Here is a 23999-nt window from a genome sequence, read left to right as displayed (position 1 = left end):
ATCATGTTTTTGATGGTAAATTGAACTATTAAAAGAAGCCTGGTGCAACCTGTCATCATATTAGTTTATTTCCCAATTCCACTAACACTTAAAGTATCTGTTGTCAGATTAGAAAGATGACCCCCAGCTATTTTGAAGACATATTTTAAAATGTACTTTGATTTAGGGGCACAGTAAAATGAAAAAAAAAGCCTGTGGCAGGCTTTGTAGAAAATGTGTTTCCAGCTCTCAACTATCCCTTCACTGCTTTCGGTGATAGACGAAAAGTAATAACTATAGTTAAGCCTGAATTGATCGAAAAGCCTGTGTTCAAGGTCATAACACTGAGCTCACATGGATGTGTCCTATCCAAATGTTATGAAAATGTAAAGCATTAATGTGATGTTGCCAAGACAACAGTCTTTTGTCTACATTAGAAAAGCACACAAGCCAAGCCAGAAACAGTGACAGAATAGGGAAATATCCTCTGCCAAGCAGAAAACCCCTCATTGTTAAGTTGCAAGAAAATGGCGCCTGTGCCACAAAAGATTTTAGGATTTTGTAATGATTACCTTCGGGATCAAGTGTATTTCTGTATTGTGCTGCAGGCTCATTAAAATTCCCCCACATAATCAGTCCTTTTGAAGGTGTGAAGTTAAGGATAGTCCAGCAGTAAATCCAATTCATTACTTGAGAAATGAATCAAGCCTAATTTATATGATTTTGCTCCCAAAGTTAATGGTCTTGGTCAGTTCATGAGCATGAGATAAATGACCAAAGAAAATCTTCCACCATTGTTTTAGCAGAATAACATAGGATGATTGCGGCAGAGTTTGGTCTTTTAAAACAGACACTTGGACACCACAAATATGACAAATTCTATTTTTGGGAAGCAGATTTGAAACATAATAATAATATTTCTTTTTGACTCTCTTTCTCTGCACAAGTGTTGTAAAATGGTTCAGCCATCTCCAAGAAGTGTTTCTGATCTATTAATCAACATCACAAAGATTCCTGCTGAAAGCAAAAGTGCATGGATTGTCATTTATAATCGTGACACGAGCGCCCACACCAGTGACAGCTAAAAGACTTGTTTACAATCTAAAAGATGTGCTGAATTATTTAGACTGTCATTAAAGTCTGGCCAGCATTAATTTCAGTCAGTCTCCGACGAGTATAGTGACACTGCTCTCAGTGTAATAATAGGCCGCCTGATGAAGCACTTATGATTTCAAGACTTCATTTGTGAAGATTCTGACAGAGGAATTTAATTTATAATAGGAAGCTATGACTTGTGAGCTCAGAGACATGTGAAGACTACACCACCACATTTTAGAGTATAATTATGTAATGGGGGGGAAACTGAACTGTGTCGTCACTCAAGCTTGAGTGGATGTGAGAAGAGAAAATGACAACCCAGCAGTACCAAAGTTCTCAGGCGCCGCTGGGAGTATACTGACAACAGGCTGTCTTTCTGTCCGAAGGGGTGGACCACTTTCTGTCCCTCTTTATTATTTAGATAATCATGTGGGCTGTGTTCCCTCACCCCTCACCCTAGATGAGACGTCCTATGAGGAAGGCATAAAGGTACAGCTTCACACTCAGTCAGAGCCTCCTTTCCTCCATGAGCTGGGCTTTGGGGTCTTCCCCGGCTTCCAAACGTTTGTTTCCAGCTGCTGCATCCCCATCCATCTATCCCCCTCCGTGTGGCTAAAGCAACAACATCGAACAACATCTGCAGTCCATCCATCGTCTTCTCTGTTTAATAGATGTCAGTAAAGAGCAGCTACAGTAATGGGTTTCATTCCAGCTTTAATCCATTAATCTGAGTCTGTATCTTCATCAAATTGGTTGTTTGGCTTTACCCTCTCACCGCCATATACAGTTCTGTTTGTTTTGCCTTTACGTTATCAGGGCGATCCACTGGACCGCTACTTAATGTCATCTGGAGGGACCAGACAATATGATTTATTAGGTTTTATTACCCATGACGACTCTGGCATCATTTTTTAACCCTGTGGGCCAGAAATGGAGTTCAATAAAGGCTTAATAATGTTAGCTAGTTTAAGTCCACTCCTTCACTGACTGGCACTCTATCTCTGTCACTTTCTGTTGACTGAATGCCTATTAGATTGTCAGAGTTAACCTGGTTAGAGCTGGTGGAGATGATTGTGAATAGCAGCATCAGTTGTCGGGAAGTTTGTCAGGAAGAAGCCTTTGGCATTGACTAGCTCCCACTGCAATTAGTAGCTATATGCTTCAATGCCCATGCAAGCATTGTTAGCCTTCATAAATAATTAGTTCTTTTTTTGTCATAAAATGAGTAGTAAGCATTTACCACAAATTGCTAAGACTTTTAAAGCGGACTGAAAGTCTTGTTGTACCTGTAGTCTTGTGGTACCTGTTTGTCATGATGCATAAGTTGTATTCTGCTTGCAGTATAATTTACTAAAGCTTTGTTAAAATTTAGTAGTAGTAGAGTTAGTAGTTTAGTAGAGTATTGATTTCCTGGTCTGCCAGTCAAGAACACAGAATTTAAACGGGTAGCTTGAGAAGTGACCAAGTGGAGTCAGATAGACTCTGGCCTTTTGAGCCAGAGCAGAATCGGTCATAGTTTTTCCTTCAGTAGTTAAATGTTGGTTTAGCAAAAGTTCCTTTAAAGTGTTAAAGATAGCTCTAAACAGATCGCACGCACGCACGCACGCGCGCGCGCGCACACACACACACACACACACACACACACACACACACACACACACACGGGGCACATTGCTGCAGTTATAAGACGAGTACCATGGGTCTAATGCTTACCGTGAACTAAAACCTTAAAATTCAGGCATTAAATATTCCTCATTAGTGGATTCATTTAGAATTCCCTGAGTTACTCATAAATGTAATGACCTGCTCTTCACCTTTTAATGAGAGTTTTACCTCTAATGAGACTGCAGACTGACTTCACTTTGTTGTTTAATTCACATGGCTTTGCAGTCCAGGGTAGTTTTATAACAAACTCTCATGGGCTTAGATTAAAATAGTTAATCAACAATAAAAAGTTGTTTTATAAGCTTCTGGAGAGTAGTTTATTCATTAGGAATTCATCAACTATTTACTATAAAATAGGATGTAATGATGTATAATGTCTGTTAAATTCATTCAAACATTTATTTTTTCATTCAATAGCTCTTTATTGTTGAGTTATGTTCTCAGGGTTGTAATATTTGTCCATTGACTGTGGTGTCCTGTCTAAATCTACATATTTTACAGATTTCTATTAAGCCTGTCTGTTTTTCTATGGTATTCTGCTTCCTACCGAGGACTAGACCTGCATCAGTAATGTTCTGCATGATGTCTGCTTGCTGCTATATTTTTTTTTTATGTATTTTTTTTTTTTTAGACATTTGTGTTGGGTTTTGTCAGTTTGTTGTCCTCTTTTGTACTTTTGCTGTAGTGAACTTGCATAATGTTATTCGTTGTAATCCTGTGTGCTGATATACTGAGGGAAAACATGTGCTGTTTGCTCTTTTAGCTTCAGTACCTCCCTCCGCCTTGGGGAGATTGCAAGTCTACTCCCATAGACTCTGAATACTTCTCCACGTATAGCATCACCGCCTGCCGCATTGACTGTGAAACCCGGTACCTGCTGGAGAACTGCAACTGCAGGATGGTTCACATGCCTGGTATGATTTCAGAAAGACGTGACCAATTAAAACATGTTGCAAATACTTCTGTCCTCATTTTACCTTAATATTGTTTGAAACAGGGACCTCAACAGTTTGCACACCTGAGCAGTACAAAGACTGTGCTGACCCAGCTTTAGGTGAGCCCACACACTTTACCACATACGTATAAAATATTAGTGTGATAGTTTTGCATTAATGTCTAAATTCAACCAAGTGTTCAGCAGCAGTGCCATGAGACTACTCAAGCCTTTATGTAATACCTCTGTAGCTTTAACTTGAAATTACTTTAATCTCAGACAGTGCTGAAGCAAAACTAATAAAGTAAAATTATTGTTTAAAAAATTCCATTAGGAAGATTTGTGATGTGTTTATGCTTCGCTGATGTCAAATAAATCCCATAGAGCTTTATTTCTCCCTCCTCTGTATCATAGCTTCAGTCATTATTTGCTTTCATGGAAAGTGAACGATGGCAGCGAATGTAGTTTTTCAGTTGTGTGCAGAGATATTTTTAGAGAGCCACTGTATGCAGGTTTGTTTGATTCTTCGCAGTGATCACAATATTTTTAAATGACTTTGATCATCCACAGACTTTTTGGTAGAGAAAGACAACGATTACTGTGTCTGTCAGACCCCCTGCAACATGACTCGCTATGGCAAGGAGCTGTCCATGGTTAAGATCCCCAGTAAGGCATCTGCTAAGTATCTGGCTAAGAAATTCAACAAAACTGAGCAATATATTGGGTAAGTATTTGGTAGCAGTCAGTTATTCAGATCTCAGCCTTTTTTTTGTTAATTGATGGATGTACTTTGATGTAGCATGACCTGGGTCTCCATCGTTCACCTTCAATGTAACAATAATGAAAGATAGTTACACAGGAAATGTGAGATACCATTTGGTGTAATGTAATATTACCAGAAATAAACATATTGGGTGTGCTCTTGTCTGTCCTCTCGCCAGAGAAAATATATTGGTCATGGACATCTTCTTTGAAGCTCTGAATTATGAGAAGATTGAGCAGAAGAAGGCCTATGAAATTGCAGGGCTTCTTGGTAAGATTCTCGAAGTTTCAGGTTTATTGTGACAGAAAAATGTGCTTGACCTCGTATCAGCACTCTCAGCAGGCCCCCACCACACATTTCACGTAGTGTGTTCACGCCTGGTGCTTTGAGGTTTCCTCTTGGAACTTGTGAAACAGGCTGAACACATTTTCATAATCTGATGCTCTTGCAAGGGCAGCCGGGTTGGGTCTGATGAGAAGTTGGGCTGGATGGACACTTTTGACAGTTCTGCTCAGATTACTCTGAGAGATACTGAATTAGAAGTGACAGCGTGGGGAATGCTTTCATGCACCATTGTTCAATTACTGTACCTGCCCATATCTGTTAATCTCTCTTCTTCTAGGTGACATTGGAGGTCAGATGGGGCTGTTTATCGGAGCCAGTGTCTTAACAATACTGGAAATATTTGACTACCTATATGAGGTAAAGTGATGGTTTTCACTAATTAAAATGTAAACACTAATTCAATTTATTGTTGTCCTTCTGTCTATAAAGACAAATAGTTAAGTATCACACTTTACAGCTAATTGATTTTTATTTTGACACCATGTAAAGAAAGTCTGAAATAACCTTTGGTTATATTTGTACTCCTTGTGTTTAATCTTAAAGGAATAGTTTGACATGTTAGGAAATAAGCTTACTCAGAGTCTTATGTATGTATGGTAAATATGAATCAGCAGCCAGTTAGTGTTGCTAAGCATACAGACTGGAATTGGCTAGCCTGGCTGTGTTCGAAGGGAACAAAATCTGCCTACAAGCACCTCTAAAGCTCACTAATTAGAATAGACACTTATATGACACCTTATATTTCATTTGTTTAATGCATACAAAAACTGAAGTTTAAAAATGTCTCGTTTTGGCTTTTTTGGGGTGGTTATGTATCTGACTATTTGGCTGGGAGCAGTAAATACATGGTTGCTTAACAACTGCTCCCGCCAAAAGAAAGTCCAGCACATAACCTCCAGCAAAAACCACAACTTGTAGTTCCTGCAATCCGGTTTTTGTATGGATTAAATGAACAAGATGTAACTTGGTAATTAGTGATCTTATGTAAGCTCTTTCCCCTGTTCCCAGGGGAACTATGCTAAACTAAGCTGACTAGGAGTAGCTTCATGTTTACTGTACAGACATGAGGGTGGTATCAATTATCTCACCCAACTCTCAGCAAGACGGTGAATAATCGTATTTTCCAAAATGTAAATTAAATATATTTTTACTGCTAATGTTCAGTATTAATGTCACTGACCATGATGTATTCCATCAGTGAACAATGTGTATATTATGTTTTTGCATTTAGGTGATTAAGGATAAGGTTTTGGGCTACTTCATACGCAAGAAACGACCACAGCGTTGTCAGAGCGACAATCTGGTAATTCTCTCAGAATGCATTTGATTGAATTATATTAATGCAATGTAATAAATGAGCCTCAGGAACAACAATAACAACAAAAAATGTCTGCTAACTGGAAATGCTTTTAATGAACAGCATCAGAGAGAAAACAAAGCCACACAACACTATATAATCATTAGTTTCAATTTCCCAATTTCCCATGCAAAAGATGTATTGTGCTAGAAAACATAATCATTAATAATATATAAACCTTGTTTTGATAGCACAGTATGAATGCATAATTACTGTATCTAATATTACGCACATACAGTACTTTATTTACATGGGAAATATAGAGGAGCAGCACAAATTATGCCCTATGATGAAAGAAATCTAAAATAGTTTTTACAGATGGAATTCAGATGAGTATTTACAAGGGGCAAACAGACTTTATAAGCCTCTTATTTCAAGGTTTTTTTGTGGTTTGTCATGTGTTTTGCTACTTGAGTTCCCTTAAACTACAGTGCATGGACAAGTTAAAGTGTCTGAGCTGCTCTGGATTACAGTAACTTCTTATAATGACTCATAAACTGCTTTTACATTCAGAGGTTTAGCCCTTACCGTAGTTGATCCCACACACCAACCCACTTTTCAGTATTTACACAATATACAGAAGCTTCTCAATATCACCCTCCATCATTTAATTACGGTTCACTTATAGCGGGAAAAGCGGTTATTGTACTCTGGTTTTGCCACTTTATGTCTGGCAGTATGATCAGAGGAAATTCATAATGGATTCATGTAGAAGAATGAGCAGAAAACAGAACAAGGTTAAGAGGTCTGGAGATGTTATTAACAAGGCATTGCCTTCAAGGCAATAAAGCCCATTTAAACTTTAAAATGAAAGCTAGAATAATGTAGGGCAGTTCTGTACTGCCTTAAATCACAGCATTTTGTCGAGCCCAGTGGTTTAACACACTGGCGTCCAGAGGCACCTCAGCTTCTTCTGCAGACTGTTATGTAAGCTTTATACAGAGCAGTTGAGAAATTATTTAGAACTGAAATATACCTTCTTAATATCAGTAATCAAATTTTCAGCACATACTACTGAATCAAACCTGACTACAGTTGTAGAACCGTTAGTAAACTCACTGTGCTGAGAAAAATATGTGACATTACTATTTTCAGTCAAACTTTAAATTGATGTTATTGATCATAGCTCTTCCACAGATTAAGCTTTACCTCTCTGACAGAATAAAGCGAGTATCTTCTCTGATAGCGAATAAATAAATAACTCCTGAGGAGTCCCACATAGAAGTTGCTTGGGTCCACTTTTATTTTTTGATGATTTACCCTATGTTCTTAAAAATGCTTATTTAGTAATATATGTGCACAACTTAAATCTGTTCTGTGTTTCACCAGCATAGTACATCCATTGTAGCAAAGTATATTAGAGTTGAGAGACTATCTACATATTGCGTTTCATACTATTACAAAATTGGTGAAAATGAACATAGCTAAAGCTAAATGACATTCTGTCACTTGTTCTTTTATATCTTCATATCTCTATAGTTGTCTGTTCAAATTCAGATTACACAGAAGAGCAATCGAAGTTATTTATGTTATTTCAGGTCTTATCTGTGTGAAATGCACAAACAACAATCATGACTTGGTTCTGTAAAAAACAAACATTTTTATCATAGGTATTTTAATAAGTTGTCTAACTACCAATACAACTACAATATTTTTTTTTTTATAATGAACTAAACTTTAATTTCAATCCAAATTGAACTTAATTTCAAAATATAAACTGTAACAACCACTTAATCCAGTTCTTTCTAACACATGGGGATCACTGGTCGTATCTCAAGTCCAAATATCAACTAAAAGCCACTAATCCCCCTCTGCAGCTCATTGTAGGGGTGGAAGCACTAACAAAAGCGAAACATTTCCTTTTTTTCTGGTGCTGTTTTAATCAAAAGCATTTAAGCCGATTTTTTTTTCTTTTGTCCCTGAGTATACCGAATCCCCCAGTTTGCATCCATTATTGGCAAAATCTTAGAAATGCAAGCTCTCATTCTTTGTTGTGTGACACACAAGCCCAATACTTTTTCATTACCAGCAATTCATGCCACTTTTTCTTCAAATTAGTGAAAAAGCCATGGGTTTGTGTCTGCATGTGGTTTGTGTACGTGCATGCTCAGTTGCCTCAGGTTCAGGATTTGGTTTGATTGTTGATGTGGAAGAAAAGATTGAAAGAAGTTGTTTATTCTCTGCAGTAGAAGTGGATATATGTTAATTTAAGCCAACATAGTGATGAAGGAAGTTATTTTAGTCAGTCTTGTTTTTAAGTGGCACTAGATAAAGCATTTATTTAGTGGGCTGATATTTACAGTATCTCATGCTTTTACTGGAGTCGTACATAGTGTGATATTTACTGTATTCTGCCCCATTCATTTCATATGTTCACCTGCTTACAATAAACCATCCTTTTATACTTCCTTTCTCTCATTTTCAATAACCGTTTTTCAACTAGTTCATTGTTCACATCTCCACTCAAACAACCCAACAGTAAAGTAATGCATTTTGTGTTTTTTAGACTCTATTTTAAGTTTGACTTTCATTCTCTTTAGTGATCTTTAACACTTCTGCATGACAGTAATCGTCTTTTCTTTTCCCTGCTTATTAAAAAAAATCTTTTTATTGGAAAGCTATCTTCCTACTTCAATGCTATCCGGAGGGGAAAAACACTCTTGCAGCATTCCCTCACTACTTTTACTATTAGCATTTGCATTGTGTTTTATTTTCATTTCAGTCACCCTCACCCATCTTTCTTTTCATCATGTCTATTCCAGGAGTTTCCAGAGAACCCAACCAGCCCTGGTGTCACGCCTAATCATGCCCCCAGGTAGCACACCCCATTGATAATAGATGCTCCCTCCCATGCTGTCCCTCTCTTTTATACATACCTGAGACCATCTCATACATCATTTCCTCAGTGGCTACAAATTATTTGGTAGATAGTGAAGAAAAAGAGGGGTGATTATCCAACTGCAGTGAGCATTTTAATATCTACCGTTGTGTCAGGACAGGTTAGTTTGGTGTGTTTCTGTATTTATTGGCTCAACAGAAGTTGGTTGGATTCTCCAGGTGCACAACGATTTGATTCTCTGCACTATGCAAAACGTGCACCTTCCACTGAATAATGATGCTTTCTTTCCCAATAGGATAAAGCGCAGTACTCCTGTGAAAACAGATTACATATTTATTAAATTGTTGTACAAAAAGCTGAACCACACGAGATCTGTTTATTTCCATGCAGCACAGAGGTCCATTTAGAGGCAATGCATTTGAGGCTCATGCCAGATAACATCACTAGATGCATTACTTTGTGATGTTATCACAGGTCTGCATGCAGTGAGTTTTCACAAAATATAAATGGTTCTTTGTCTGCTGGAATAGCCAGTTTTCCCGATGGGACTACCAATGGTTGTTTTTCAAATACAGTATCAGGACCATCATCTACTCAGCGAGCACTTTTGCACAAACAGGGGGATGCAGACATATGTGGATGTTTCAACTTCCGTAACTTTAAGAACCTAATATGCTAGTGTAAAAACAGGACTAAAAATATGCTGTTTTCTTTCTCTTCTCCCTCCTTTCATTCATCTTTCCCTACCTTCCCCTGGTTTTCTTTAAACTCTCTTTTCACTACCTGTGAAACATATGCAATGTGGCTGATCTTGGAACTTTCAAATCTGTTGTATTCATTATCTCATCATTGTCCACATATGTTTCTGTCTATTTATGGCCCTCCATTATATATCCTTTTCTTTTTTCTAATTCGTTTTTGCACAATTTGTCCTCACCCCATACGTTTTTACGTTGTTTTTTTTTTCCAATTTCCTCCACATCCCTTCATCGTCCCGGTCGCTCTCATTTTACCTGTGGCTCATTTATTTCCTACATCATCATCATCATCATCATCATCATCATCATCATCACTCCCTTCATCGCCCCTCCCTTAACCCGGTTGAACTCGTCTTCCCTCCTTCCCTTCCCTCTGTTTTGCAGAGCACCTGTGACACCCTCCGGAGTCACTCGGACAGTCTCGGATTCACGCCGAACATGTTACCTCGTCACCCGACTCTAGGCAACTTTGAAGAGTTTGCTTGTTGACAACATAAAGTAGGGGGTGGGGTGGCACATCTGGGGACTTGACAGCAAACTGTGAATTAATTTATGTATTTAACGGTTGAGTGTATAACTCAGAAACATATACATGTAATAGAGTTTATCAATGCCTGAATAGAAATAGAGTACTATCATCAGAAAAAAAGAGACCACTTCCAAAACAGAACTCAGGTTTAACTGCCATGTCAAGGTATCACTGTTAATTTATTCATGTTTCATTTCATGGATTTGTTTTTCTTATGCAGTCACTTTAGAGTTATACAATCAGTGACGAGAAATGGGTCCAAAAAAGGCTTTCTGACCTGTGATGAGATGTAGCACTGTTGTGCAGGTTTTGCTGTACATCAATTAAAAAAAAAAAAAAAAAAAAAAAAAGAGAATACATGTGGATTGGTATGTGTAGCTTTGCAGTTTCTCAACAGTGTTACGTCTCCAGCATCTAACTAATGCTGTACTGAGTGACCTTATACTGTCACCAGTTTGAACAGGAGAGCCTTTTCAGAAATCTGCTCGACTTCAATAAGCTTGATTGTTGGATAAAAGAGCTGCTCATACCTGAATCAAAACACTAGACTGGTGTTTAATGTTGCCTTTTGCTACTGTGAGGCTTTGGATTGTCTCATAAATTAGACGACTGTGCTAAATCAATTTAAAAACAGAAAAGGAACTTGATTATTTGTATATATGCAAGTATCTAGTTTTGATTCATGTGGATGGCGGTAACTGCTGAATTGGATGGGTTTGTTAACTTAAGTCACTTTTTACACACAGTAAGGGTAAAAAAGGCCAAAAAAGGCTGTTGATTGTATTTTTATTTAGCTAACATTTCAATTTTCATTGTTTTCCCATTTTGTAGGATAGTGTTGCTGTGCTGTCACAAAAAAATGCTAGCATGCAGCTTGCTGCAGAAATTCTCCCTTATTTATGTACATTGAATTCACTAGAAGAGGAACAATCAGGTTTTCCTTTTTTGCCTTTTTAATAATTCTCAATTCTTTTTTCATTACTGTGTCTTAAAGGTGTTCATCAGCACAATCCCCTGTGATAGTAATCTATTCTCTATTGAACATACGTAGACTTTAAAAGGCTTGTTGGTGACATTCCTAAACTTGAGAGAAATTTGTAAATACAAATAAAATCAAATGCCATTACGAAATTCTATACTGCTCATGTGAGACATTTGTCAAAAATATATGTATCAATATATCGATATATATATATATAGAGAGAGAGAGAGATAAGTGTTTTTTCATCTGTTCTTACACCAAAAGGAATTTGGATTTTCTATCTGGGTGGGCCGTAAGTGTCTTTGAGTTTCTGGTGATTACAGTATAATGTGACTGACAACTAAATAGACTTTATTAGATACAAGAGAATTGCCTCAAAACATCAAAACCACCACACACCTCAGCCCCATTCAGTTCAATTGATTTATGACAGAAATGCATTGTACAATTTTACCATTGTATCCTTTTATTATTATTCCAAAAGATGTAATAAGTCACAAATAACAGTTTGTGATGTATAAATGATCAAGTATAATAAACTCTATATTTACCCATCTTACTTACATACACAACTTTTCTTCTTATCTTTGTGTGAGTGTACTTCCTCTCTTGTTAATGGTCACTATGTTATTTAAATCCTTGACACTACAGTTATGGACTTGTAGGTACTTGCATATCCTCACTATAAATACTTTACTGGAAATTCAGAGTATAGTTTTTTTTTTTTTTTTTTTATGTGAAACTTTCAAGTATAATGCCAATCAAGTTAAGTGGTGTTCATAACACTGTAGCTTTATTACTCTGTTGACTGTGTATTAGATGACTGTTGATGTGAAGCACAAACCCTTGGAAATCAGCCATCACTTGAAAGCCAATGACTGGATGTCTATGGTTGTGACTACCTTCTATGGCTTTAGTTTTAATTACAACCACTGTTGCACGTGGTGTGTTCACTGTTAACAGGAGCTTACTCCAAAAGGAGCTGGACACCACCTCGTGAAAAGAATTTATCTAAATGAAACTTTTACTTTTCAGTGGAAATTTGACTTTTCAGGAAACAAAAAAAGGTGAATCAGTGAAACTGTGTCATGAGCAATAAATGCACTGAATCAGATACAAGTGTTAACAAATTGACATAAAAAAAAGTTTTGGGATTCCCATTTTCAATTCATGACATTCAACAGCTGGAATGGATGTAGACTGAACAGCTGCCAACTGCAACACAAATGTATATGACAACTGTATATTAACCATCAATAGCAAAATAAATAGACACAAATGCCAATTCACGTTACACAATTATGCTATTCTGATGCTGCTGCATTGCCATGATGATTTTGAGTATGTGTGTTTTTGTCATGTTGTTGGGTTAAAAAGCATAAAAATGACCCAGCATTACCGCAAACTGTGGATGAAGGAATTGTGAAAATGTCCTGGGTCTTTACCTCTCTCTCCCCACACCCCCTGCCTTACTACCAGTCACAGAACAGCAGAGTGTATCTGAACTGGCAGAAACTATTACTTAACTGTTTGTGCTCATTAGGTAGTCCTGGTATTTACTGCATAATTATGGCCAAGTAGAAAACCATATTCTATATATTTCTGTCCCCCAACACCTAGATTTGACCTCATTAATTATTAGTTTTTCAGTTGTTACATCACCCATTTTCTTCCTTGCATGATCATTATGTATCCTATTATCTCTGGTCTATTAATGTAATCTTAGCCATGTTATTCACTTTGTATGGTCCCAAATGTATTTTTGGAGCCAGATTAATCAAAATGACGTTCTCCACATCCTTCTCAAACCGTGCAATACTCAAAAAGATAGATATTCTACAGTTGTGGGAAAAAAGGCTATATCTTTCCATCACTTTATATGGATTAAATGAACATAATGTGGCTTCAAGACTGGTTCTTAAAAGTAACACCAAGGTTTCCATTCGCAAAACATCTGGGGAATTGAACTTGCTTCATCTGGCTCTATGTGCTTTATGTGAATTTTATTGTAGATATGTGATTGTAACTCTGAACTGTACATTAAATAGTTAATACACACTTAACTATGTGTAACGTAGTCAGTCTTAAGTCAAACTATCACTTTACTGACAAACCAAACTGCATGCCAACTTAAATGCATACTATGTAACTTTTCCCAATGAGACAACCTGTAGGGGGAGCAAAGGGACGGGACGCACGAGCTGTAGTTCCAATGAGACAACCTGTAGGGGGACCGAAGAGGGAAAAGTTACATAGTATGCCTTTAAAGGCCCAAAAAACAATCACATTCTCACAAAGGACAAAATTAGAAACCATTTTGGCAAATTGACCGAATTGTTTTTGTGTTGTTTTAGCTCGTCTCTTTGGTTAGATGTGGGCTCAACGCTGGAAATAGGTGATGTCATACTTTTGTGCACCTGAATGATCAGAATTGTGCAACATTTAAATAATAATCTAATATTAGGTGGGTTGTTTACTTATGTTGCCAGGTTACAAGCATTCAGTCCTGATGAAGCAGACTAGCTCAGTTTTTTTATTGTTAAACTCTTACTTAAAGTTCAGTAGGTAATTTTTATAAAAACATATTTGCTGAAACTCAATATATCCTGAAAGTAGCACATTTAACAGAGCACCAGGAGGCGGCAAAGGAATGGGATTTGCACAGATGATCTGATTCATGTAGTACTGTCAAGTATAGTGACAGTTTAAGCAAATAGGACGAAAGGTTAGTTTTTATTAAAGTTACCAACTGTAGCTTTAAGACCATGTTTATTCCTTAACCTTAATGTGATTGTTGCTTATTTAGACACACACGTGTGTGTGTCTAAATAAGCAACAATCACATTTGTTGTATATTGAGAAAAATATTGTATTTGAAACTAAGTTTTCAAGGAGGGCTATAAACAAAGCTCATAGCTAGTTTAATCAAACCTATAGCAGCCTGGGCTGGTGTACACTGACGCTGACAAAAGTAAGTAAACAGTTGAGATCCAGTCTACAATACTCTTTTTTTTTTTTTTTTTACTATTTACAACAGATGTTCCCAAAATGCAAAATATTCCAGGTGACTTGTGAATGTGCAAGCTGTGTAAATAATTTTCAAAGAAATCAAACGTTTAGTAAAAAAAAAAAATCTCACCACAAGATGTATATAGCGGCTGTTCTGGAGCTTTCAATCATATCACACCATCTTCCTCAGCAGAGTTTGCTCAGTTGTTATGGATATGATCGAAAGCTCCACAACAGCTACTTAAATGGATGGACCATAGGGATGGACCTTCTGGTGAGACAGTTTTGTCAAGTACTGGTTCCAAGGTCAAAAATGAACTTCCAATTTCAAAAGCAAACATGTATTTAAGTCCACTTTACTGAATACTGAGTCTTATTGGCTGAAATATACACAAAAAGAATCACTGACATCTGTCCCAAATTTCACCAACCAAAGCAAAGTGCAAAATCTACTTTTCAGCCAAAATTAAAATGTAAGCTGTATAAAGTAACTCTACAGCAGTTTGTCTGAAATGTCCTGTCATTATGATATAATGAAATACTGAGAGCAAATGCTTTTGTGTTTTTTTTTTTCATTACAACTTAATCCACACACACACAACCTTCAAACATTTTAAATCCTAAAAAGAGCCGGCTAAATGCTATAGATCAGAGTAACATTAAATCATTCAAAAATAATTTCTATACCAAATAAGGTTGTGAAAAAACAAATGAGCAGACATTCCACCATTAATAAATACATGCATCCATTATCTTGTCTTACGTCAGCAAAATGAAAATAAAACATTTACCTATTAACACAGCTACTTCAAACAACTCATTATGTAGCCTTTTATGGGATAGTAGCGCTGTAACAATCCAGAGTAAAATAACACTGCAAGCTGTTAACTATGTTAATATAATAAGTTACCAGAATGGAAACAGCTAATGGTGCAAAACAATCATATGAAAATTCAGATTATCAGTGGATTACCTGGATGCTCTTATCTCTTATTCAACAATTACAAAATAATTTCAGAAAAGCTAAAAGACATTATTAGTATAATAATGATAAAGATGATGTAAAAAAAAAAAAAGTAATGTGTCACTAATGGTCCACTATTCATTCATTCATTTATATATATATATATATATATATATATATATATATATATATATATATATATATATATATATATATATATGCCCATTTATTGATGACCGGCTATAAATCCTGGCTGTCAGTGTTCAACATACTTAATATTGAAAACAAAGTGCACAAAAGACAAATACAAGAGGGGAAATAAAAATCCTGAAGAAAAAAAGAAAATCATAAATTAGCTTCCCATGCTCTTATACAATCTTGTAATAGGTAGTGGGACAATGTACTATTTGTATGTGAAACATCAGAATGACAAGTCTGTAGTCTGTTCTGGTCTAAAAGGTAAAAATAACAATATAACAGTGTATTTTACAGGTCTGTAATTGCATAATAATCTCCTGGAAAGAAGTGTCATTTGGTACTAATTACAGGGAAAATAGACAGTGTACACTTCCAATTACTCATTTCTAATTAATAGCTAGTGTAACCTCGAGAGACATTTAGTCAGTGCAATGCAGACTAACTGAAACATTTTACATACAATTTAGTATATATGGAGAATGAAGTTTCCATAATAAGAGAATCCTTTATAAATATTAAGAAAGAAATTAGTACCAAATCACATACAGTAGTTCTATAAATTACAGACTTGTAAAATAAAGTGTTACAAAAATAACATGCAATTCTAAAAATAAAGTAACATCAACTTAAGCCTATACAACTTTCAAATAAATTGCTCGCTTTTGATTCTAAAACTGACAAATCAAACAATTAAAATCGCAACATTGTAGCCTAAGCTGCCTGGGAATCACTAGAGCCAAAATATCAGCAGTTATTAACTTATCATAGACGGGTCCGTACCAGCACCAGAACTAGAGTATATTGTGGCTAATAAGGAACAACCTGCAGCACAGAAATGCCAAATGTTTTAGATCATCGAGAAATAGTGTCACCATTACTTAGTCTGTCCACACATATCTCAATTCTTTAATAATCAAATTTGAGTGATTCTCATCAAACATTTGTGTTTATGTTGATGGCCAATAGATCTACATTTTTCAAACTCTCAAATATCAATATAGGTATTGGCATCAAAACTACAGTCTCCACCAATGTTAAGACTTCTATTAATGGAAGCAATTAATGGTACGTCTTGTTTACAACTGTTTCCACAGGTATAAAAATGTATTCAATGCAACACATAGTGCACCCTCCCACATTAGTGCTAGTTAACTGGCGTATATGTACCAAATTAAACAGGCTTGCAGTTTAAAAGAACCTAAAACCTTGCAGAGCCACCAGGACTTTGTTCCACACAGAGGCACAACAGAATAAAATGCAAGTGTTTGAAAACCAGTGAGGGATTTGCCATGTTGGGACTGGTCCTAATGATCCAACAGAGTGAAGGATGATTGGTTCTGGTGGCTGAGGTTCAGCGAGAGCATTGAGCATTTAGCATTTAGGGTGGGCAGAAATCAGCAAAGTAAGGGTGCTGTAAGGCCTCTTCTGCAGAGATCCTCTGGACAGGATTACATTTCAACAGGTTCTGGGTGAGATCAAAGGAAACTTTGAATAAGTTAACAGCAATATCTAATATCTTGCAAGCAAAAGTGTTTATTAGCAACAACTGGTAGGTCATTCATTTTTGATGAAGTTACTCAACTATTTGCACAATTATAAAAGAAAACTATATAAAAAAGAACCTTTGTACTGACCACAGATGTAAAAACTTAATTTGATATTTGAATGAAGGTAGACAAAGTCAAAGTACCTGGAGTAGATCCCGTCCTGTGCTACTTAGTTTAGGAACCACATTCACCAGTGAGGTGGTGGCTGGATACATTGGATATGGCTGTAGGTAGAAAGAGAAGCAGTTAAAGAATCGTTCAGTAAGACATGGGGTATACTCCATCCACTGTGGACCTTAAAAAATAAATGGCATTAATAAGTTACCTTATAATCGGGGAGTTTCGTCATTGTCTGCCACTGTTCTTCAGTTGGTGTTCCCAACAATGTACCAAGCGGTTAAAGAAATACTTTTTGCAACAGAGATGTGCCCAACCTGTTAAGACTTTTTTTTAATCATTCATCACATAGCATCAATCAACAGTTCTGCCTGAACACAACCTGTGTGGTCTCAGAGTCCCACATACCAAACTATCAGCAGAAGACACAAGTTGTCAATACCTACAAATTATGTAAAAAATTAAAATAAATAAATAAAAGATATCTGAAGATTCTTTTCAACTGGTCGTCCACATCGTTCCCGGGGAATAAAGGCCTTCCAGCATTAGCCAGCTCTGAATGGGACATGGAATCAAAATGAAACACGATTAACATTTTATATATGGTTTTGTTTTATTATGTCATAAAACAACCTACATAACACACTTTTTCATTCATAACATTGAAGCATGGCCGGATAAAAACCCTAAAAGTTATAAAAGTTAAAATAACTTATTAGGGCGCCCGGATAGCTCAGTTGGTAGAGCGGGCGCCCATAAATAGAGGTTTACTCCTTGACGCAGCGGGCCCGGGTTCGACTTCGACCTGCGGCCCTTTGCTGCATGTCATTCCCCCTCTCTCTCCCCTTTCATGTCTTCTGCTGTCTTATCAAAATAAAGGCTGAAAATGCCCAAAAAAATAATCTTAAAAAAATATTTAAATAAAATAAAAAACTTATTTCCATAGTGCCCCATTATACAAATTGTACATTGTTAATAAATAATTACATTTAGCTCCAATTTTACACCATCTTTTAATTTTGCTATTCTCTGCTGTTCTCTAGTAAGCTGAAACACCTGTAAATAAACTGGTGCTTGGCAATTTAGGCATTCATACAGATGACTTGCAAGATACTGAACCCTGAAAGCAATGTTTAACAAAAGTGCCATATACTTAAACGAATTATGATTTTAGTTTTATTAGTATCAACAGTATCCTAGGCACACAAGATAACAGAACAAAGTTTGAGAGACAAAAATAGAGCAACTTCTATCCTCATTCATGTCAACAGTCACAAACAAACCTGCAAATATGCATCCTGCAGACCACATGTCAATTGAGGTAGAATAAAGTTTTGCACCAAAAAGCACATCTGGAGGCCTGTACCACAAAGTCACCACCTACGTCAAATCACAGAGTAAAGTGTAAGAATTAGATCCAATCACACCAATTATTACAGCCAAACTGGTGTTAGCACAATCGTTCAGGCATTATTTTGTACTGACACTGATTTCACAAAGGGATGGATTTGGCCGCACAGTCAGAAATACTACATGGTGAACTTAAATCGGCCATCTGGTTTCCATTACACCTTCTTGACAACTTTAACAGACCGCTGCCTTGTCAGGTGTTGAGTGTCTTAAGAGTTATTTTCAAGGTTATATGAACATTTGTTTGGTGATGTGCACTGACAGAACAGAGTAAAAAGAATTTTAAAAAATGACAGAAAAGTTTTATTTCCCAGAGAGAATGTCTGGGCTGACTGCAGTGCATATATTTCAGCTTGAAAAGTTTAAAAGTTAAATTGAGTATGAATGCTAATGATGTGACCACCTGCTACAGAACAACTTTTCATGAGTCATGTTTACAGGGAAAACTTAATTTGTAGATCCTGGAAACACATAGATGCAAGTAATTTAAAGACATTAGATATTGAGTCACAACCATTTGCGATGTTCATTTTTTATTTATTGTCTTTTTGGATTTCAAAGCCGCCACCCACCTGTTGGGTTGTGGGGGATTTTTCATTCATCTAGGTGAATGACTTTATGGAGTAGAATTTCAAAATAAGTGTGGGGAACTCTACATATTTCCGTAAGAACGCTGATGAACTCGTCTGAACCCTTTGACTTGGCGGGCAATAATAGTGATAGATAGTATGGGGATTTTTTTTTAAATCCCCATACTGTCATCATAAGAACTTCAGTTACTGCATTTAATGTATGCTACATGTACTGCATAAAGAATATCCGTGTGGTGTGAGATATTTGTAGGACCATCCATTTCTTCTTTGCTGAACCAGTGTAAGAGTCTCAGGGTAAAACATCCTCTGACATGAAATGACCTTTTAAAATGACCTTACTTCAAATTCTCTACGCTTCAAACTCTGTTCCCCTCTAGGTTTTCTGTTTATTGCATTTTCACATCAGTAGTAGTCACCCTGGGTCAAGTGCCCCCTCATGAGATTGGTGCGCCAGGGCCTTAGGTCAGCCGACCAACTTCACTAAACCTATCTGAAACTTGCCATGTCATGTCATTTCTTTGATATCATCAGCATCAACAAAAACATCAAAACACCAGTTAAACCACATGCTGCTGTGTGTTTGACTCTCTCCTATCATTAAATAACGGCTTAACTTCAGAGAAACTGAGGCTATCGACTGTTCACACAAATGAGAGCATTTTAATAGCCTAAAAAAGGAACGCTGTAGAAGAGGCCACATATCTGCCATTGTTGTTGCAGTGTGCTAGTTAGATGAGCCATATTTTATTACTTTTTATACTGAGATATGGATGTTTAGATCATGTCGTCTAGCCCTACAAAGCCTGAAAGCTTTCAATTTACTATTCATATCATCATAAATCAGATAATAAATTGGTGTTAACCTTTTATATTTGTCTCATTACCAATTGATTTATGATTAGTAGGGTTGGGTACCGTTCACATTTTTATCGGCACCGATACCTGAAATTCGGTTCCGGTACCCAACGGTACCTTTTTTCGGTACTTTCCCTCTGTTATAACAAAAAAATAATTTCAGTTGAAAAAATAATTCCAAACCTACTTATCCTATTTACTTAAAAATAAAACAACTTCCAAAACTGTCTCTACAACCTATTAAATCAAATAATTATTCATTTGTTACACTGCACTGTAACTTTTATTCTTGTATTTGTATATTATTCTATTTTAGCCTGTTTTATTTTCATGACCGTTTTTAATTGGTCTTTAATGTTTAATATAAAGCACTTTGAATTGCCTTGTTGCTGAAATGTGCTATAGAAATAAAGTTGCCTTGCCCTACAACCTCAGCCTGTCAGTCAGTCACCAGGGCATAGAAACCACTGTTGTGCCCGCTTGTCTCAGAGGAAGCGTAACGGCAAGCAACAGCACCGCGACCACTTTCGCTTCGGCATTAATATCATATCGCAGCAAACGCTGTCTGCGTGAAGTTTTGTAAACTGTAACCACACTTGCAACCACTTTATCGGCATTGATGACTTAAACAAAACTGCAGAGATTACGTAGTTTGCTCAAGTTTGCTCCATCCGCGTGTGTGTGTGTTTGTCAGAGCCCGGCTCTCTGTCAACATGCAGAGAGGAAAGATAAGCTTATGCACTCTAAAGCCCGAGACACACTAAGCCGATAATCGGCCGTCGGACAGTCTGGTGAGGTCAGTGACTCAAGTCTGTTCGGTGTGTTCCATGCCGTCGTCCGTCCGAGGGGCCATCGGCCTTCATTTTGGCCGATTTGACATGTTTGATCGGAAGGCGGGCACTGCCGGCAGTCAGACTCAAATCTAGCTAGCTAACCCGGAAACGAGGAGCGGGATGAGCATGACTAGAGTCTCTCAAAATCTGACGAAAATCTTTTAAACTGACCTTTGTCGATCTGAAATGAAGACAGATTCAGCAACTGCATGGCCTATTTCTCGCTTAAAATGTTTTCAGAAACACGTTTCGGTGAACTATCTTAGTACAATATGAGACCGTATTCTGAACAAGCCGCCATGACAGTCTGTCTTCGAATTTCCGGAAAAACCAGACCCACGTGATGCGTTCGTTCAATCAGCTGCCGGTTTTCATTTTTGGGCGACAATACAGATTTGCGCCGCCTGCCGTTATGGAGACGTATTACGTCTCGTCGCTTTGGTGTGTTCCGAGGCACTTTTTTGACCAACTCGGGGAGACTGATCAGTCCAACTGCCTTTTCTGCTGAGGGTCGGCTGTCTGGTTGGTGTGTCACGACCTTAAGGTACCGAAATTTGGCACCGTTTGATTTAACATGAATCAGTCCTCGGTAGTATCGACGTAATTCGGTCGGTACCCAACCCTAATTAGCACTCAAAATACCACACTAAAAAGCTGAGACTATCTACTGATTTCTGGTTATAGTACTACAACTCTTATTGTAAAAGCATTGGCAAAACAGGAATGACGATTACATTTATATGGAGACGCAATTAAGGACTCTTGTGTCACCAATTGTGTGGTTTGTATATAAGGTGAAGATAACTCTCTTCATATGGTTAGCACCCAATTCAAAATCTCTCTGAAAAATGTTTAAAATTCAGTCTCTGACTTGGTTTCTCTTTAGATACTGAATGATCCAAAAATCAATGCAATTTCATGCAGGTTACACATATTAAGATGGAAGAAGTCAGTTTTTAGCACTTACGGTGTTACTTAAGTACAACCTACCTCTGCTGAGTAACACCTCACAGGTATGCCAAAGGCTCGAGCCAACCCAAAGTCAGCCAGCTTCAACTCCCCATTCTATAAACAGAGACACACGTTACCAAATAATATTAACACAAACTAATAAAAAACTACAGTGCATCAGATTTAGCTACACATTTTACACATGCGGTTACTAATTTGAAGTGTGCATAGTTTGTGCAGCCTGACAAAGTCCAAATGCACCTAACCACTCACTCTGTTTATGAGGAGATTCTGTGGCTTCAGATCTCTATGAAGAACATTTCGACTGTGACAGAAAGCGAGGCCTTTCAACAGCTGGTACATGAATGACTGCATCAGAGAGAGAACGTTTAGAGACAAAACAATCTTTAAGCAGTTAATTCCAAGTTGCATGTGATGCAACTGACATACTGATAACAATCAGAGGCCAAATATGAGGCTATCTACAAACCAAACTGTCTATATAGTATGCATTTAAGCAGACATGCTGTCCTTGGTTAAACCCTCTTTGTGGACTATCCAGGATGTTTATCTCTCACCTTCACAGTTTCAGGATCTAGATCCCCATTGCAGCTGTCAAAATACTTCTTCAAATCCTATAGTTGATAAGAGACACACATTAGCACTAAAAGGTACACATTAAAACATACTGTATGTTTGGGACGACTATCTCACCTGATCACAATATTCAAAAACCAAGGTTAACTTCTTGTCACTGTGCAAAACATCATGTAGTCTGGAAAAGACAGAACAGCTTTGACTTAATGGTTGTTGACATGAATGCAAACATTAGCATTTTAACTCATCTGACAAACAGAGAAACACTACCTGTCACTCTCACATCAACACAAGGTAAATTCAGCAGACTGACCTGACAATGTTTTTATGCTTTAGTTCCTTCAGAAGACATATTTCTCTCAGAGCAGAACTTGGCACCCCCTGAAAGAAAGGACACCCAGTGTGATTGGCACTAGCCTGATAACAACGTGCTAGCAAATAATCAGAAAGAGATTTATTGCCTAAGTAAGTTTTCACTTGCATGACATTTGCTTTGGCTGTTTGGTGCATACAATAAACAAAGGGAATAACAACAGAAACAATAAAACAATAGAGCAAAGTACTGCAACAGCCAAGAACATAAATATAGAATACAAATATTGCAATAAAAAATATGTTAAAGACACTAACATATAATAATATAATATGAACAATATAGCTGTTTTAGAAAGGAAAAGAAGACAGTACGGTTTTGTACAGGGTGTGCAAAAATATTACTCATCTAGCTAACGTTAGAGATAACGTTAATGCAATTAATATTGTTATTCTGAAAACATAACGTTAACGTTACCTCGTCGTCGTCGTCCAGCCTGACCCTTTTCAAAGCCACAATTTCGTGGGTTTCTCTGTTTTTAGCCTTGAAAACTGTCCCATACGTACCTACGGAGCATATAACGTTATAAGGTATCGTATTGATGAATGGCATAGCAACGTCAAGAGGACCTGACGCTAACGTAAGCTAGCAACCGTTAATATCGTGAATGCTGGCAGGCAGAAATATTCTGACAGATGTTGTCACTAACACATTCTAGTGCAAGTAAAACCTGTAACGTTACACACAGCTTTGTTTATGGTTAACAATGGAATTAGCTAGTTAACGCAGGCACAAAGCTTACAATCTAGCTAACGTTAGCTAGCACTGAAACTACATCAATGCTATGTTAGCAAATCAGGCTAGCTAATATTAAGTTTATAAAAAGCGTATGAAACTTACCCTCTCCGATTTTTTCAAGCTTTTCGTATTTCTGCATGTTTAGCCAGTGAAGCCTGCATTAAACAAGGTAACAAGACAATGACTGATTAAGGCCCCAAATTGGGGTTAATAATGTTATGATAGCTAGCGTTAGCTTAAAGCTATCTGCACTTGCTGCGCCTAGTTGATCTTCTTCTTTGTGGTTTATTGGCGGTTGGCAAACAACGATTGCATTGCCGCCTCCAACTGGTGTGGATCAGAATATCTAATACCGGTATTTAAATATTGAAATAAATAATGATACAAAAATAAACTCATATATTCTCAATCATATTAATTTGTAGATACCAAAATAGTACTCGGCACTCATTTCTTTTGTAGTATATCTATCAAATCACAAGTTTTGAAAGAAATGCCATATTTCTTTTTCATATTTCTGACAATATAGTATAATATGCTCTATTGTTTCTTCTTGCCCACAGTA

General features: G+C 37.0%; 2 protein-coding genes across 6 annotated transcripts in view; one reads left to right on the top strand and one right to left on the bottom strand.

Moving 5' to 3' along the window:
- Window positions 1-13685, top strand: part of asic1c (acid-sensing (proton-gated) ion channel 1c) — a 99777-nt gene extending 86092 nt beyond the window's left edge. For 3 of the 5 annotated variants that reach the window (XM_036005352.1, XM_036005353.1, XM_031294050.2), the window contains 8 exons: window positions 3506-3656; window positions 3740-3796; window positions 4247-4400; window positions 4618-4709; window positions 5062-5141; window positions 6016-6087; window positions 8904-8956; window positions 10123-13312. In XM_036005352.1, coding sequence (XP_035861245.1) covers window positions 3506-3656; window positions 3740-3796; window positions 4247-4400; window positions 4618-4709; window positions 5062-5141; window positions 6016-6087; window positions 8904-8956; window positions 10123-10201 — 738 coding nt within the window. In that variant the 3' untranslated portion in view covers window positions 10202-13312. Of the gene's footprint in view, window positions 1-3505; window positions 3657-3739; window positions 3797-4246; window positions 4401-4617; window positions 4710-5061; window positions 5142-6015; window positions 6088-8903; window positions 8957-10122; window positions 13313-13603 lie in introns of those variants that run through there. The other 2 variants (XM_036005351.1, XM_031294051.2) reach the window with 2 other exon arrangements.
- A 2252-nt stretch (window positions 13686-15937) lies between these two features.
- On the bottom strand, window positions 15938-23792 carry cdk5 (cyclin-dependent kinase 5). The gene is made up of 12 exons (XM_031294049.2): window positions 23537-23792; window positions 23114-23202; window positions 22637-22704; window positions 22441-22501; window positions 22305-22361; window positions 22000-22095; window positions 21766-21840; window positions 18368-18464; window positions 17570-17639; window positions 17293-17353; window positions 17111-17191; window positions 15938-16885 (listed from the first exon to the last, which is right to left on the bottom strand). Exons 1-12 carry the CDS (start codon window positions 23571-23573, stop codon window positions 16799-16801), a joined length of 879 nt encoding a protein of 292 aa, XP_031149909.1. The 5' UTR covers window positions 23574-23792; the 3' UTR covers window positions 15938-16798.
- Window positions 23793-23999: the final 207 nt, after the last annotated feature.

The sequence above is a fragment of the Sander lucioperca genome, chromosome 9 (genome assembly GCF_008315115.2).
Source record: "Sander lucioperca isolate FBNREF2018 chromosome 9, SLUC_FBN_1.2, whole genome shotgun sequence".
NCBI lineage: Eukaryota > Metazoa > Chordata > Actinopteri > Perciformes > Percidae > Sander > Sander lucioperca.
This window is presented reverse-complemented; position numbering and strand designations above follow the sequence as displayed.

Excerpts from the sequence above, each read along its gene's own strand:
- cdk5 (XM_031294049.2), bottom strand. The coding sequence starts at position 23,573 with ATGCAGAAATACGAAAAGCTTGAAAAAATCGGAGAGG. Across the intron at positions 22,502-22,636 it reads AAGCATAAAAACATTGTCAG|ACTACATGATGTTTTGCACA; the intron begins GTCAGTCTGCTG and ends TGTCTTTTCCAG. Across the intron at positions 17,192-17,292 it reads CGAAACTCCCCGATTATAAG|CCATATCCAATGTATCCAGC; the intron begins GTAACTTATTAA and ends TTCTACCTACAG.